This window comes from Puntigrus tetrazona, chromosome 18 (genome assembly GCF_018831695.1).
Source record: "Puntigrus tetrazona isolate hp1 chromosome 18, ASM1883169v1, whole genome shotgun sequence".
NCBI lineage: Eukaryota > Metazoa > Chordata > Actinopteri > Cypriniformes > Cyprinidae > Puntigrus > Puntigrus tetrazona.
In genome coordinates, this window is record NC_056716.1 from 23,220,531 (window position 1) to 23,238,116 (window position 17,586).

Sequence of the window (17,586 nt, forward strand, 5' to 3'; positions counted from 1 at the left end):
TTCAACTTTAAGTATTACTGACCTCAAACTAAAAAGATTTTACATTTGTATTTAATATTTTCTATGCTACAAACTCATTTAGAACAAAACAAAAGAAGACACATAGGTATTAAAAATGATGAACAACAAAAATAAATGGCGACCCAAAGATGAACACTTATTTTTGAAAGTGTTTATCAATGATAAATAGAAGTTAATGCATTAACTACTTGCATTTAAAAAATAGGAGTAATATGGAACTTTTGCAAGGGTTAGCATAATAAAAGTAGGAAAGCAGAACATTCAACCTGGGGTGGAGTTTTAGCATACTAAACAACGAAAGGGGCTAAATCCTGACTTACAAGGGATCTATAATTGTACACAAGACACAGCAGGACAACACATGTGTGCCTAAAAGACAAATTACACAACGAGGCCCATCATGAAGATCAGAGGAACAATGCAACTGAAATACCACAGGGCCACATGGCACGCATTACCCATCGTTGCTCATCCGAGACTATATCCCAGATCTTCTAAACAGTGTTTAAAAGACATCCAATTCCCCACAACCCCCCTTCCTGTGAAAAATAACCAGCACCTCTTCTAAACTACAGGTCTTTTCAACCAAAGAAGTCCAAGAAGAGTAACCCTAGAAGGACAGCATTTACATTCAAGTCCAAGCCCGTTTCGCTAGAATATCTGTCATGGTATGTTAGCTCAGGGGGAGAAGGATTCACCGTAACAAAGCCGTAATTAGAGGTAAAATGAGAGAGTCTCAAGCCCTCAGGGCAGGAGATAGTAGCTGGTGTGAATCCAGGGCCTCTGATTGTAGTGCAGAGGTGGCACTGGGAAGTTTGTGCGATGGGAAATTGAGACAGCACTCAACCTCGAAGATTGACACCAGTTCATAATCTCTATGACAGGTTGTCAAAATGGAAAATGTTTCATATTTCATACTCAAACCACACTGAAAAAATCTGGTTTAGGATTTACTAAAACAAACAAAAAAAAGTTTTTTTTTAAAAGTCTGAATTGCGACTTGTAAAGTCATAATTCCGACATATAAAGTTGCAATTCTGATGTAATTACTTGCAAATGCGAGGTTATATCTCTCAGTTCGGAGAAAAAAGGGCAGAATTGCGAGTTTGAATAAAAAAACGCCATTAATTTAAACAGTACATTTTCCACCTACCTACTTAAACAAATACCCAAAAAAAGAAAAGCTAAGGGACAGCCATTGACTAATTGACCAACCCTATTTTTTTACCCTGGGTTAGAGCAGATGTACTATTGACATGTCATGCATTATGTTGTGGTTGCCGTTTGGCATTACGTCACATTTGTTCCTGTTGTTCTCTCTTTTATGTCAACGATAGGATCTTCATTAGACTGTAGCGAACACAACAGCTCATGCACTTCAAATAGGTCTTACAAAGAATGAATGGAAGGGAAGCCTGTACTCTGTGGAATATCCAACAAAGGACATATGGCAGTTTAAAGGATGTTAACTTATGGGAAAATGCATGTTTTATATTAAAAGGCGGCTTTGTTTGTCATTCATGCTTGAATTGCTGTTAAATAAAAGATTTATGGAGAACGCATAATAATGGATAGAAGAAGAAAACAGTTTAAAAAGATCTTGATTGATACAGGCAGATTTCCGTTCTCAATATGTTAATTAATGGATTTTACTTGCATTATTGTTTTCATCAGCCGTTTGAAATCTTATTCTGGTGGCACATATTCACTGCAGAGGATCCATTGGTGAGCAAGAGATGTAATACTAAATTTCCCCTTATCTGTTTTTATAAAAAAAATTAATAAAATACTGTACATCTTGGATGGTAAGTAATTTTTCAACAACTTTAGTTGTGTGAATTATTCCTTTAATTATGAGTGTGCTGCACTGTTTTAAACAGACAATTATTTTGGATGTCTGCGATGAAGTGGTCTATGGTCAATCAGGAAAAACAGATAATTATAAAGGTCAAAGGTGAGTTTGGTCCTGCAACCTGTAAGGAAGCCAGTTGATCTCAATTAGGCCACAGACTGACAAAACCACACAAATAATAATATAGTCCACATAATGTCCAGAAATGAAAATTAAATAAATGATAATTGCCCCAAAATGTATTACACATTTGATTATACACATCACCTACTAAACAAGATTTGTCCTTAGATATTTTTGTGCTTAAAATGTCAAACCACTGACGCACACGAACAACAAGTCCCAAGAAAAGCTCTTACATAGAGATGTTGCTCACAGAGCTTCAGAGAGTTATGGGATGGGGCTTTAAATAAGGTCTGGTTGATGTGAATAAGGCTTCTTATCTCATAGTAACAGCTGGGACCACATACAAATCTCCACTGGACAACCAGACGACAGATATGATCCACACACCGATGTTTTCTGTGCCTCTCTCTGCCTCACTCACATAAACACACAAACATACACAGAAACACAAAGTAACACAAACCTGAAAGACATAGAAGTCACGGGTTTTGCAACAAACCATGAAGAAAAGTCATTACAAATCTGATAAATCATGTTCATATCTTTGTTTGTTGGCTTGAATCAGTTAAAGAGAACAAAACAGTAGTCTTCAATGAACTCATCTGTGCAACCTACAAAATACTAACTAATCATGAGCAGATCTCAGAGGAACACAAGCATCTACAGCCAGATTCCCAGGTAATTATAGTGGAAGTCAATATGGCGGAAGCTGAAGAAGCCCACATCCTCTTATCTCCAGAAAATATCCCCTCGGGCATACAGCCCTTTTCTCGCATTCCCTGTCCCTCGTCTGTTCTGATTTTGCTTTACATGGACCCTCCTCGCATACAAAATCAATCACTCAGCTCTAGAGGACATTTGCAGACACATAATACAAGCTTTTTTGCTAAACCGTCAGGTGCTGTTACGAGGCAACTGTTCACAGTGGAATCATTTAACAGAAAACAATTGAGACAGAGGCCCTGTCATATTCTCTGAAGATCGCATATGCAGGTGAGACCCTAACGGGGTCATTTATCAGCAGTGCTGCTGTCAACCAGCGTACCAAACCGAAACCAGGCTCTTCTCCACTCACATGCATGTGCATCTGGGCCTGCAGACCATTCATCACCACAATGACAACCCGTTAAACACAACAAATCAAGCTCCTCCAGGGTGCGACGACAGAGCTACAGGTCAGGCTGATTAAAATAGTTTGATCCACGGACACACTTAACAACATAATGAGTAAACAAGTAAACACTAGAAATATTGCACAGCTGGACAAAGTAACATTACTATGGATTATCCAGGACCAGGACTATCCAACCTCGTCTCATAAAAATATGTACCTCTGTGCACGTTTTTTTCCCTGTAGTGTTTGTTTCCCTTGGAAACTGCAGTGATATGTACTTCTTGGTACATATTTTGTGTCTTGCTAAAAAGTGCACTGCATCCATGTACATTTATGCCATGAGACCAGGTATCACTGCATTTGGATAATTACTTTTTTTTTTTTTACTACTAGAACAAAAAAAAACAAAAAAACTGCATTTACACCTAAAACTATATTTTGTCCAAAATACAGGGAGGGTCATGTGCAAATATCACCACATCTTTCCTGAAGACTTTTTTGGTGTAATTTTTATTTGTCCATTTGGTTGTTTTGTACATATATTGTCTAGTCTTTTATTTTATTTGAATTCTGTTTGCATTTTTCCAGTACAGCAATTTGGTTTTAAGTGTGCTTTATAAACCAATAAACTAAACTGAATATTAAAAAAGGCATTCATACTAATAACCTGAGGCTATGAAACTAGTAAAAGTACTAATTAGCTATAAAAGTATGCAGAAAAATACACTCCGGAGCAAAGAGGAAAATGACAACTCACCAACAGATTTAAGCAACTGAACAAATAAATTTAGTGTGTCGTGACATATTGCTGTAGTGCCTCAGTTCAAGCAGTGACATGAACCAATCATCTCTTCGTTTTTACTAATTAAGCATTAAATGAACATGAATAAACATCAGAAGATATCTTTTTTCAATGGCAGAAAGACATCAGTACACAACATTTTTTTAAGCTCGTGTCTGGTTTGTTTGTTACTGACAGATTGAGAGTTATAATTGGTCGGTCAAACTCCCTGCGAAGGGATTCAAAAGCACACACGCACCGTGTCGTAATACATACAATTACGCACATTTTGCCATGTCAATAAAGCAAACGCTACAATTATATTCACGACAGCTCCGGTGACACTCCTGTGGTAGTTTTCTGCGGCTATGAAAACACGGGTATGTTAAAAAAAAACAAGCAAATCACATATATATGGATATACGTATAAGACTTAGTTTATAAAAACTAAACTTTTACGATCTAAAACCGAACTGAATTTAATTTCAAAATGTAGTTGATGAAAATTAGTGTGTAACAAGCCAACTGTTCTCCAAACAACAAAACAGCATTTTTAACTAATCAATGAGGTTAATTTGGTTCAACAAGAAGGCAGCTACCCATTTAGACAGTAGGCAACAAGGTAGTCAGGTTTTGAAATAAAACTAATAAGGGCCCAAAGGGACTAAGCGTTCAGAAATCATCCTCCAGAGCTTCAACAAACTGTGGATAAAAACATTTCCTCTTTAACTGCCCTGCTCACCATCCTTGGGCAATTAAAACCTATCATCTAAGCTAGATAATTCGCCTACTGGTAATTTGTTTCAGGCGGTGCATTACACAATTAGACCAATGAAGATTTATCACAAAGTGCATTCTGGAAATGAAGCACTTCTCTGTTGGCAATGTCAGAGCATCTCGTGCAAACATGCACTGCATCCCCTCTCGCTCTCACTCAAGAGCTTCTCTTCTGGCAAAAAGAACAGCGCTCTAACGTGGATACAAGTGAGTGCAAAAACACTTCAGTGTTCACAGTGTCAAGCGCGGTCTATTTTCAGTGCTAGCTGCCTGTGTCCTTGAGTAACTGTTCTTTTAAGCAGAGCAACGCTCAACTCTGCTGTCAGGCCTGTTACTTCAAGCCATTATAAAACTGAACCAGGTCTTCTGGGAGACACGTCAAAGCGAGTGCGCTCCTTTTCCACCCAACCTGAAAAACAAAGACCTACATAGCCCTACCGTGCAATTTTTTTTTCCATGTAATGCGCACTACCTTGCTGCTTTGTGCAGTCTGTGCTGAGCCAGAGCACTGGGGGTAGTTTTACATGGAAATCAGCAGAAATGTAGATGGGAAAACCTGATTAACACAATGGAGACTGGTGTCTCCGTGACCTTAGAAAACTCCCCTCGTGCTGATTCATCACACTGTTTTACAGAGGGCATTTTTGTAACAAAAATGATGTAAAAAATGGATTAATAATTCAAGGAGACGACCACAGGATGTCCACAGTCACAGCTGTCAACGCTGAAGGCTATAATGCGCCAATGAGAAAGGAAATAACCTAGGGAGAAAACTACCCAACCTACCCAAATGAGGTTAATCATCTTATAAAGCTGGCCAAAATATTAAATATGCACAATATATTTGCAAAGATTTTGCTGGTGATATAAATTTAAACAACACTGTCAATTTCATTATGATTTTAATGCACTTTTAATTGGCTATTAAGTTTCCTAATTGGTGTGTCATTAGTATAATTTAACAATTAGTCTAATTAGCATCTCTGATTTATATTTAAGTAGAAAAACGGCATTCAAATTGTTAAGCTTGATTAATTTCCATGAATCATTTCAAAATGGCACATGTTAATTTATAACTAATTTAATTATTCAATTGTGCCATCACTCAAATTACCCATGTGGCAGTTTTTATGTGTTCAAATGTTCTAAATAAAAACATTTGCAGGCAAATATTCCCTATTTTGTTAGAACGGTGCATTAAATATTCTTAATTCTTAAATACTTGTTTAATTTTATAAATATTTACATATGTGTTTGTGTTATAACTAAATTATCTGCCTATAGGACAATGTATTAAAACACGTAGTTTGCACATAAATTATTATGGTAAGGTTCTCTGTGGTTTGACTGCAGTATTGCCGTTTCATACTTTCATACAAAAGTTTTGTATTCTATAGCTTACTGTCAGAGCCTCTTAATGATCATTAACCACACGCAGATCCATGTATAGACCATCTGCAGCTCAGCACAGAGCGGAGAAGAGACTGTACTGCAAAAGATGCTGCTCTAGTGGGAAATGTCTGTTTATAATGGATCTATAGAAGACAACAGGATCCATTATCATCTCGCTTATGAAAAAATACTCCATAAGGCGCTTCCAGCACCAGACTTCAGCGCTCAGCGGGATGGCCGTGGAGCTCACTGGAACAACAAAAATGACATATTCCAGTCCTGACGAAGAGCTTAATGTATTCTGTTCAAGAATCACCATGAGATGAAACCCAGCTATTCTGTGAGGCGCTAATACTTTTGACAATTATAATTTTCTAGATTATTCTGAAGTAACATTTGAGTAAAAAGCAGTTGTCTTTTGCCAACTGGCTTTTAAAAAAAAAGCTGAATTTAAAATACCTAATAGTTATGTAATGTCAAAAAATGAATAATTTCAATTATTACAAAAAACTTTGGTTTAACCTCCATTAGTGTTGTCACAGTACCAAATTTCTGTGTTCGTATTTCTGTATTATTACCAGTAAAAGTCCACGGTTCTCTGTACCTATTTAGGTACCAAAGCAAAAAACGTGCTAATTAAAAAAAACACCATTTTAATTAGTGTTCTTTTATTTTAAGTCAGACAAAAATAAAATGTACAAAAATCCATGTCATGATTTATACTTCTTTAATGTTTCAAGTTTTTCCATAAGTAATAGAAATAAGGAAAATCGTATTTCTCTTATAATTAATAAAATTTTAACTGTTTTTTTTGTAAATTAAGGGGATTTAATATTAAAATTAATAGGAAGAAATATTGTGTGATTATCTCTTAAAAAATAAAGTTTTTTTTAAACAGTAGTAGTAGTATCACATAGTAACATATTTTTGTCTAAACCAAACTTTTATTTTCACAGGTTGCCGTGAATGTGACGCAGCTGTTGAAGTGATTTTTTAAGAGCAGTTCTGGAGATGTTCTTTATGTGTCTATATCCTCATTGAGATTTTGTTAGTAGCAACTAGAACAAAAGTACTGGGTCTTTTGACAACACTAATCATCAGAAATTTAAACTTAATTCCTTTCTTTCTTTCTTTTTTTAATAAAACACTCCAGCAGTCTTAATAATGTGCAGGAGCTTGAAAAGGTCACTGAATTGTAACGCAGCACTAATTTAAATTTTATAAAAGGACCCAAATTATATGCTTTCCATGTGTGACTTCTTGCGGTGAGCTTAGAAAAGAACCACAGCGTTCAGATTGATATCAATAAATGGCCTTTTCTTTGGGAGTCCTAGACATCTGTGACTGGAACCTCAAACCCGGTTTTTGCCTCTTGGGAGGCAACTGCACAGGCCGAGCCAGGGCACATAAGACGGATCTGTAGCCCCCTGAGTCTCCGAGACCACAGCTCACACCCTGACCACAAAAAGGCCTTATCATGTGGGAGAGATAGACACAACCCAAGGCAAACAATTCCCAACATCTAAACTCTAAAAACAGACACAACTGGCGGCAAAGGCAACCAGAGGGAAGACGTTCTGGTGACTTCAATGCGATGATACAGCATTGTATAAGTTACATAAATAAAGGACAGGGCTGTGCCTTTGCCACAAGTAATAATCAATCAGGCTTAACGCACACAAAGATGGGGGAAAGCCGTTGCCTGACATTTCATGCTTGACCACTGCCTTCGAAAAGCTCACCACCCCCAGCGATTCAGCGCCAGTGGCCCTAGACATCTTTTCAAGGAAGGTCTGCTGAAAGCATGGCCTTTGGCTATTGATTAGGCCGAGCTAGAACCCACCACCTACCCCCTCGACCTTTAAAGTTCAAAAGGTCAGTGCAGGAGAAAAGAGGAAGGGGGTTGGGAACAGGATAACTCTGGCAGTAGATGAATTTCCATTCGATCAAGGAACTGCCACATGGGACAACTCACAGCCTAAATTTAAGCAAATGGGGAACTAAAAAGAAAACTAAAATTTGTCAGTGAATTATGCAAACCTTTGTTGGAAATCCTTGTTCATAAAATGTACAAAAAAATCATACTGAATGTAGTATTAACAATATTAATAATTAGTGCTGGGCAATGGGCAGTTTTTGTTTTTATATATATGTATATTTATATGAAGTTATAAAATAATAAAAAGGTATATAATTAGAATATACTTAGATGTAAATATTTATAATCATATAATTTATATTAGATAAAAATATATTTAATATATAAAAAAAATTTCCTAAATATATACATGTGTGTACATTTATATACACACACAATATAGACAGTACACACATTATTATGTACATTATGTGCACAAAAAGTTTTATTTTGTTGCCCAGCACTATTAAACATGTCAGCGACAACAAAAGTAAAAATTTGAAATAAACTATAAATAATGCATTATTTACAATTGTAACATTTCAATGCATCATGTTAATATTTGCTTAACTTTCTTTAAATTTATGCTGATATAAATATCACTATCTCAGCAGTAAGTGCTCGTTTGCATAAAATTATATTCATCTTAATATATTCACATCATCAACAGTCTCTCATGTCATCACAAATTACCAGCTGTCATAACAGAATTGCAAACTGTTAAGGATGAACACCTTGTAAACCATCACACACATTTTTGTTCACACTGATTTCAATAGTTCCAATTTTGGATGTCCTACAACTTATTAGACCAGTCTCCTGCCAAGTTTTTACCAGTCCTCCAAAACCCAGAGCTGTTTTGTCTTTGTGTTTCTACAGACATTTCCTCCGCTAAACTTGACTATTATTTCTTGAGCATCTATCTGATGACGACAAACATGGCCTGACTTGTCAGCACGATAAAAGCTGCTTGTATGCGGTAGCTGCCAAACTTTTGATTGTTTGGGATTGCATTAGTTTAAGTAGGATGAAGACAAAGACACGCTGGGCTCAGTGCCAACAGCAGTTCTACTGCGAGAACAGCCAAGTCAGTAGACCTTATCCCATCATACACACCCAGAGAGACATTAAGGGCCACGCAGAGAAACGCAACTCGGTTATACAATATAGATGCATAAAAGTACATGTTTTTATGCTTTATGGTTTATGGTTTAGAGTTCAGACCCCCGATCAGCTTTGCTGCTTACATAAGGAGAGTTCTTGCATTTAAAAGAAAGCTAGATGGAGCACAGTGGAAAGAAACACTATAGGGGTCTCACTTAAAAAACTAAGCACTATTTTTCACTAGACATACTTTCAAAGTGCATCACTTGTGGAGGAACTATCAAAAAATGGTGCCAGATGCAAATGTAGAAACCAAATCCATCTGTCAGAATGGATGCAATGGCAGTGACACTTTAAAGAGAATAAATGTTTATGACCACAAAGTTTGTAAATAACTAAATCACAGCATATGAATAAAAAAAAGAACAATAATATATAATCTTTGTCTGTTTTTGTTTTTTTCATTCATATGCTGTGATTTAACAGATGCATATATATATATATATATATATATATATATATATATATATATATATATATATATATATATATATATATAATTTGTCTGTTCACAAGTCAATTAATTCAGTGGTTTTCAGATTGAAAATGCATGTTTTACAATAAAAATTTGCCTAGCATGTTTTTCACTCAGCATATAAAAATATAATATAGTATACCTTATATTTTATTACAAAAGGGGATCCCTTGTAAGGGAATAGTCATATTTAGCATTTTTTGAAAACCCCTGCCATTTAGACTATATTCACCATTGTGTGAGTTATTTATATACAGCAATTCTACAAATATGAATTATGTAAAATTGCCATGCTTCATAAAATAAAGAAGCAACCAAGATAGCGTGCAACCAACAACAACCCGAGGGAGGCCAAGTTGCTTTAGTGGGAGGCCTTGGGGAGGGGATGCAGGTGCTATGAGGAGACATCTTGGGTTGCTTTGAGAACAGATGATAAACAATGACAGAGTCATCAGTGTGGTTGCTAAGGGAACACATACACAACCATCAGGGTCTTTTGATCTGTTGGGAGAGAGCAAGCGAATGAGAGAGAAATGCATCACATATTCATCTCAGGAAAGTACAGAGAGAGCACTGGGCTAAAATAAAAGAACTTAACCTTATTAATCTCATAAAAGAAACCATGACAAGCTAAAGCACGCCAAAAAAATGCACCGTCATGTGGTTAATCTTGATTGTTTGCTGCTTATCTTAATAGCCAATAATTGCTTCTCTGAAGCAAATCAGAGCAGGTTGCATACTTCAAATTAGCATGCATAACAAGTGCATCATGTTGATGCAGCTAATAAGAAAAATCAAATCAATGCCATTAACATTAGGCTAATATGAAGCCTCACATCACATATATACGGAGGAATCACATATATACATATGGAGAAAATGAAAATAGCCTCAGGTTCTTCTACTTTGATTACAGCCGCCTTTTTGAAGAGTCACACCACTAAAACAAACTTCTCAGCTAGTTAGGTGTAGAAAGAAGATTAGAAGAGATTAAAACAATTAGGTTAAACCAGAGCTGAACGGTAACGTGAGACCTTCAGTGACTCAGGAAGAAATCTCTCGCCTCCTGCTTCATCCCCTGACAAAACTGGAGTCATTGAAGTCTGAGAGGCTTTGGTATCACCGGTTCTTGTCTTTGTAAACAGGTGAGTTTTAACAGTTCTAACCAAGGCCTTTTGGGAAAGGGCTTTCTTGCAACTCATGACGGGCCCCAAGGGAAGGGTTTGGCTGCTCTTTCTTCATGGCAAGGTTTGTACTTACTCAGAACTTTTTCAGGTCTGAGGCCTAAATGGCTCAAATCTGGCTCAAACATTGCATGAGCTACATGCCAAAACATGTCTGTATATGAGTAGTACAAGCCATATAGATGGAAACTGATAACCTGTAACTCTTTTTCTTACACAATTATATTACATTTGGTTTGTATCTATGGTTTTACATTTGTATTTGTGCATTCTTAAAAACAAAATGAAGTGGAATTAGCAGCAGAACATATTATGCTATTTATCAAAGTCAAATTGTAAAAAAAAAAAGCAGGGCGTGGACTTGGATCTATACATTTTATACACAGTTATTGATTATACTGTTGCAGATTGGCTAAAATTGAGCATCATGTTGAGCAGCAAATTGAGCTCATGTCAACAAAGAAAAATCTGATGGAAGATCAATGACATTTTAATTAAGAAATACAAAAATGAGTTTGTGCATGTTTAGACTCACTAGCTGTATTTCAGTTAAATTCTATGGCAAAAGAGTTCCTGTGTCAATAGCAATGATTGAAGCACAATTTAGATTTCTGTTGGCCTATGTGGCAAATTTCATCAATAAATGAGCAAAATCTGCGTGAGAAACATTTTATGCCCATATGCACATTTTTTAAATGTTAGGATTTCTACTGAAATTAATGGATTTTTTACTTGTATGTCCAAAATAAAAGGCTGATTTAGAAAAACATAAAATTAGCGCATTAAAAATACGGCACAATAGTCAAACAAGGCATGAGAAAACCTAACTCATAAAGACCACCTAACCATTCCGTGACTTGCGGTGGTATTGTTAAGGTTTGAAATTGCGGAGTCAGGGTGTGACGTGTGGGTGGAGAGAGGCAGATTTTATTGGGTGGAGTGAAAAGCCCAGCATGGGTGGAAAGACTGGGCAGGAGACAAGCTTAGTCTATCAAACAAGAGAGAGGGAGAGTAGACACAGATGGTCCCATCAATGACCCCCACTCTTTCCTCCACCACCAAGGGTGTTCATCCACTATTTGGGCAGTAGAATCAAGCACAAAGACTGATGGTCTGGCCGGAGCAGATGGCAGGTATTTGTGGACCTGTGGGGAACGGTGGTACAGGATGCCTCAAGCAGGAAGTGTGGGAATTCTACAGCAAAAAAGACTTCATTAACAATAATGGGCGGTAAATTGTAATGACATAGCTGTCAGGCAGAGGTATTGTTTTAATTACTGATGACAAAGTGGTTTAAGTTTATTTTGACCTTGTTTGTAATAAGGTTTAAAGCCAGTAGGAGTAGTCTTTCCTGCATTGCCATTTATAGCATAAAAAATTAAATTAAATTAAATTAAAAAGGCTTTCCCATTTCCAAATGAATCATCTGACTGAGGCTTAAATTTAGGCAAAAATTAGAAATAAAAAAATGCTCTGATTACTGTAGTATTTGCTTTTATGGTAAGCAGGGTAAGGCTAAACTATTAGCCCAAGACAGCTCTGATAGGGACTTTGGTAAAACTGAACAAACTTTAGGCCAATTTTAGACAATAACTCATACTCCATTCATAATTTAGCAAGGCTGGTGTCAGTATAAAAAAAAAAGCAAAAGTGACATACCTTAAATCTGATGGGCAACTAACGAAACAAATAATTGAATTAACCAATCATTCAATGAAAATGGTAAATTGTATATCTTAGATTATATAACCTATTCCCTCTTTTATTATCTTTCAATTCTTTCACTAGTTCATACTGAATAGCCATTCATTTTTAAAAAGTACAAAAAAAATATACAGTTTGTCGATTCAAATCACAAAATAATGACCAAATTCTGTCTTTAATATATATTTAGATGTAAACCACCCAAATACATAAATTCTCTGTAGCTACTTATAAATTAGAAAAAAACTTTAACATAAAAATAAATATATTCATTCTCGTTCAGAAGTGCACGCCAGGGCATTCGTGTTTGATTGGAAAGCTTCGTCAGAGGTTATAATGTATATGGGGAAAGTATTCTCGCATGGCAGGCTGTGGACAGCGTCCGTGTCAGGAGCCAGCAGGGGCAGGCCAGTGAGTCGTGACCCGGTGCCATGAAAGGAACGCCAACTGTGCGACATCAAACAGACAATCTGGCCAAAGAAAACAACACTACGTGTTTTGCCAGCAGGCAAAGAGACCAAATTATGAGTCTACACATCTCTGCACTTATGAAGTAATGCGCCCGTGCGTCACAAAGTACAAATAAAAAGCTAGCTATAATTTTTAAACCAGCCTTCTTACATTTTCATTTGGGATGGAACGGTCACAAAATGTCTCTGAAATACAGATTTGACAGACGCATTAATGCACAATCAGAGTAACACCCAACTAGAATGAACGAGGTTTCACATTTACACCGCGTTTGTGTGCCTTTCCATGTTTTGTTATGTTCATCTTACATCATTCTCTCTGTGCAGGCAGGGCCGCATGCGGTGCGAGGGTGATGGATACGGCAGGTTTGTGTGTTGATAAGGCTGACTGTCAGGTCCTCCTGCAGCTTTCTGCGCGGCAACCACCAGGATTCTCACACCTCTCAGTCCTAGCTGGCCGACCTAACCTGACAACTCTAAAATAAGCTTCATATGACTCATGATGGTGCTAAAGCAAACAATATGAGTCATAGTTGTGACTGATTAAACATCGCCAAGTTTACAGATCAGAAGGACGGATCCGACACATGGGAACTGAGCAAAAACGGTTAGTCATGACAGATTTACTATCCGAAGTGTAACCTTAACAAATCTGACTACCAATAGGAAGTAATCTTGAATTAGTTAACATGTAAATGTACTTCTAATCTTACTGTATGCGATTTCCTTTTTAGTTAACATCCCAAATTTATTGCACTCTTAAAACAAAAAGGTTTAATAGCAAAAACCTTTCGATGAACAGTTCAACAGAACCGTTTTTTCTAGTGTGAAGAGCAACTTTTAAAATTTAACAGTGCTGTCAGAATTTAAACCATGATTAATTGCATCCAAACTATATTTTTTCACATTATTATAGCCGCTTTTCCACTATTGGGCCAAATGGTTCAAAGAACCATAATTTTCATAATCCAATCAACTGGCGATGGATAATATCTCCTTAAAAAAGTCCTGCCATACATTTAATTCCACTTCAAATAAATCAGACCACAAATATAAAATGGTTGCGAATACTGTTTGCTTTTTACTGCTTCTCAGCTTTACCGATTTATTAAAAAAAAGCAGAGCGCGAAATAAGTGATGGTCAGGATCAGGATAAGAAGAGAATGTGCAAACACCCAGAGCCTGGAATACAAATAACACCCCACTTAGGACACAAGTCCTCGGGATAAGCTGATAAAACGGGATTCCAGGCACAGTTCCGGCCTTTCTTCTCCTTCACGGTATCACTTTCACGACAACCGCGGCGTTGCAGAGGAAGTCGACCCCGAATCAGGCTGAAGGGAAACTACACACAGAGTTACATTCAGCTTTACCTGATACGAATGCCATTTAAGCACAAAAACATAACCGTCAACATCGCACCAGCAGAAACTTTGTGCTAAAAACAAGTCAAGGCTGTTAATCCGAGGGGTGTTTTCATGTCGCTACAACTCCATTTGGCTGCAGAGCGAAGCTAATGAGATGCTCGGCGAATTCTGAGCATCACGCTGCTATTAACAGCTTAGTCATCATCAGAGCGAGGGGCTGAACATTCCTGCCAAATGAGCACCGCTGCTCTGACAAACGCCATGTCATGATAACGACGTACCTCTCTCTCTCTCTCTCTCTCCACATAAATAATAGGCATTTCTGTCTGTAAACAGCCCTGGAGGACTCAGCCCTTGGGGCGATGCCAAATCCCCATGGTTACCACAATGCAGCAACTGCCTCTTTCTTTCCTGTGATGATGATGCTCATGAGACGAAAAGGAAATAAACCATCCGGCTTAGTTTGCTGGAAAGTACGAGAAGAAGTTTTAAAGAAGTTCTGCTCAAAAGAGACCATAACCCAACGGTGCATAACTGATGAGTTTCATTTGCAGATTTCACTTCATTTACGAATTATATTTACTTTTGAAGTACCTGTGGCAAGAGACATTTAGGCGGCTGGGGGGGGAAAGGGACCGTGAGAAAGGGTGTCTAACAATATGGAATATTTTCAGTATTATTAAACATGCAGCCACTTGCTATAAAATCTCAGGCATCATCATCATCGTCATCTAAATATAACACGGCTGCATGCCAAGAGAAAGGCACTGACCTCATATTTCTACATTCTCCTTTCAGGGTTGTGATTTTATTGAGCTTCGTGACTTCTGGACTTCACAAATTTAAAATTGCTTGCGACACGGAGCCGTCCAAAATGAAAATAGGAAAAACGAACTCGATGCAGAGAAAAGCGTGCTTGTTGCTTAATGGCTGTTTCAAAAACTAACTTCAGTTTCTGAATTGAAGTCATATTTACTTTTTTTGTGGTACAAGCTGCTGGTATGGTTAAAGGGTGACATTTTTGGGAAAAGAAGTTGTGCCACTTAACATTTTTAGTCATTTATTTATGCATAATGTATTGACAAGACCATTTTTACTGTATTTAACCTATTTTTTTCAACCTTTTCTGTCATTGGCCCAACATGTGACAAGCCTCTCCCAAACATGTCGTTTAAAAAAACAAGACCACCATATTAATGTTTTGCGACTCTTTACAAATAAACGTTCAATCCACGCTTCAAACACTGAGTGATCTGATGCACAAGTGATCTGTTCAATGATTAAATGCTCTCACTGCACCACTGCCTTCAGCAGCCATTCAACTACTACTGCAGTTTATGACTCTTACCTTTGACTTGGGTCTCGTACTCTGTAATGATCTCCTTATCCTTTTTGAACTTCACAGGTGGATTCGACATTTTCAACGGCGATATATATCAAGAGTTCAGTTACGAGAGTGTTTTGCAAACCGGCTTGTTTTGGGGAGGTTGGGGGGGGGAGGCTTTTCCGATTTCCAGGTCGCCCTACAGCGGCCGGCGCATCCCAGAGATTTTGCAAGTTGCCCAGGCTAAAAAAATCCCGAAAGCCAAGCGCCGCGAATGTTCATCTTCCGAGTTCCCGACGATCCCGAACGTAATTCCGCCGTCGGTGCGACCAAAACACAGCGCGCACGGGAAGAGTTTCCTCCCAAACAAGTAACCCTTTCCTCGGGCAAATGTCCACGGCTCGTTCCAGCAAGAGGCGATCCGGTCCTTCAAGCCGTCTTTTGGTCACCCGCCGACGGATCTGGACAGACCGAGCAGCATAATGCCTGGCGTGATTTTCTGCGCCCTTTCCTCGCGTCCGTGGGTCTGATCGCCGGACAGTTTCACGGATCCGTGACTGACCTCAAAGCAGCTGGAAAAGCAAGTGGTTGGAAATGGGAGGGATTGGAGGCGGAGGGGGCGCACGTAGCGGAAATGTGGACGGGACTGACAACTTTTCTAACCGGTTGTCCCCGAAAGTAATTTTGTAATAGTCTTAAAATAAACTATCAAAAACATAGCGTTTCGGTGATTATAAACAAATCAAAACAGTTTGAAAAACTTATGGTTTTAAATGTTTTGTGCTTTTAAGATTTGTATACACATATCGTTACGCCATGAGCCTTTTTAAGCGTGTGTGATAATTATTAAGTTTTAAGGTTAGTTTTTTGAATATTTTAACGGTTTTTAACAACTCGCTTTTAGGAAGGCGCCGCGTAGGACGCCTAGTGGCCGGTGTTTGCCTGTAAATAAATCACTCGCCCCTGTGACATCTAAACAAAAAATGGGTTTTGATTCCGTTCCGGTTTAACTGACGACCATCACAATAAGATAAAGATTTTAGCTGAAAATATGCACCAGTTGTAGCAGCGGTTCAAAATGTAGTGCGATTTGGACTTTTAACTGACTTTTTAAATAGTTTTCACGGGGGGGAATGCAATCCTTAAATTTTCCGCTTATCCAAAAACGCTAAGCAATAAAATAATAATAATAATAATTGTATTATTTATTTTTCCATTTTATAAAATACTAACAAAACCTATAATGTACATATAATGTCTGAAGATGGATATTGTGGATAGACTGTCACACAGCGCCTCTTACAGGACAGCTGTTTTGTTGCAGTAATCGCCTTTTTATTTACAAATGCCTTTGGTGTAGTAGCCCTATGGATTTTATTGTTTTATTCTTGTCCCAGACCTGGACGTTTAATCTATACGAACCCATTATTAAAGACTAATTGCAATATTACATTAAGACAAATTTACCTTTTTAAAACTACGATGATCTAAACAAAGAGTGGCAAAATAATTCTTCACCACATATTTTTGGTTATTGTCTTTTTTGTATTGTGTAAAAATATTTAAAGAAACAAAATGCAATTGCATGCAAATTTATTTGTTGCAAACATCTATTCATCCCTGAACGTTTTATTTAAAGCACAAAGTGCTGCAGTGTGTAGTTTGTAACATTTGTAACAGTAATAGAAAACACAGACATCGGTTTAGATTTTAACATGACTTTGATTTGTTAATCCAATTGAGTTGATCAAAATCCTTTTAATATAATTCCCTATCACCAAATAAGCCTAACAAATACGTGAACATTTTTATATATTTTTGCAAAACATCCAAAATCTTGAGCACTTGACTGAATTCTGTTGATGTACTAAAGAATAAATTCTCTTCAGTAGAAAAAGATAGTTGGACAATGCTGCT

General features: G+C 37.4%; 1 protein-coding gene across 4 annotated transcripts in view; it reads right to left on the bottom strand.

Annotated features, from left to right (window-relative positions):
* srgap1a (SLIT-ROBO Rho GTPase activating protein 1a) overlaps nt 1-17,525 on the bottom strand; it is an 84,404-nt gene extending 66,879 nt beyond the window's left edge. For all 4 annotated transcript variants that reach the window (XM_043264672.1, XM_043264670.1, XM_043264673.1 and 1 more), the window contains exon 1: nt 15,694-17,525. In XM_043264672.1, coding sequence (XP_043120607.1) covers nt 15,694-15,763 — 70 coding nt within the window. In that variant the 5' untranslated portion in view covers nt 15,764-17,525. The remainder of the gene's footprint in view (nt 1-15,693) is intronic.
* Between the last annotated feature and the right edge of the window lie 61 nt (nt 17,526-17,586).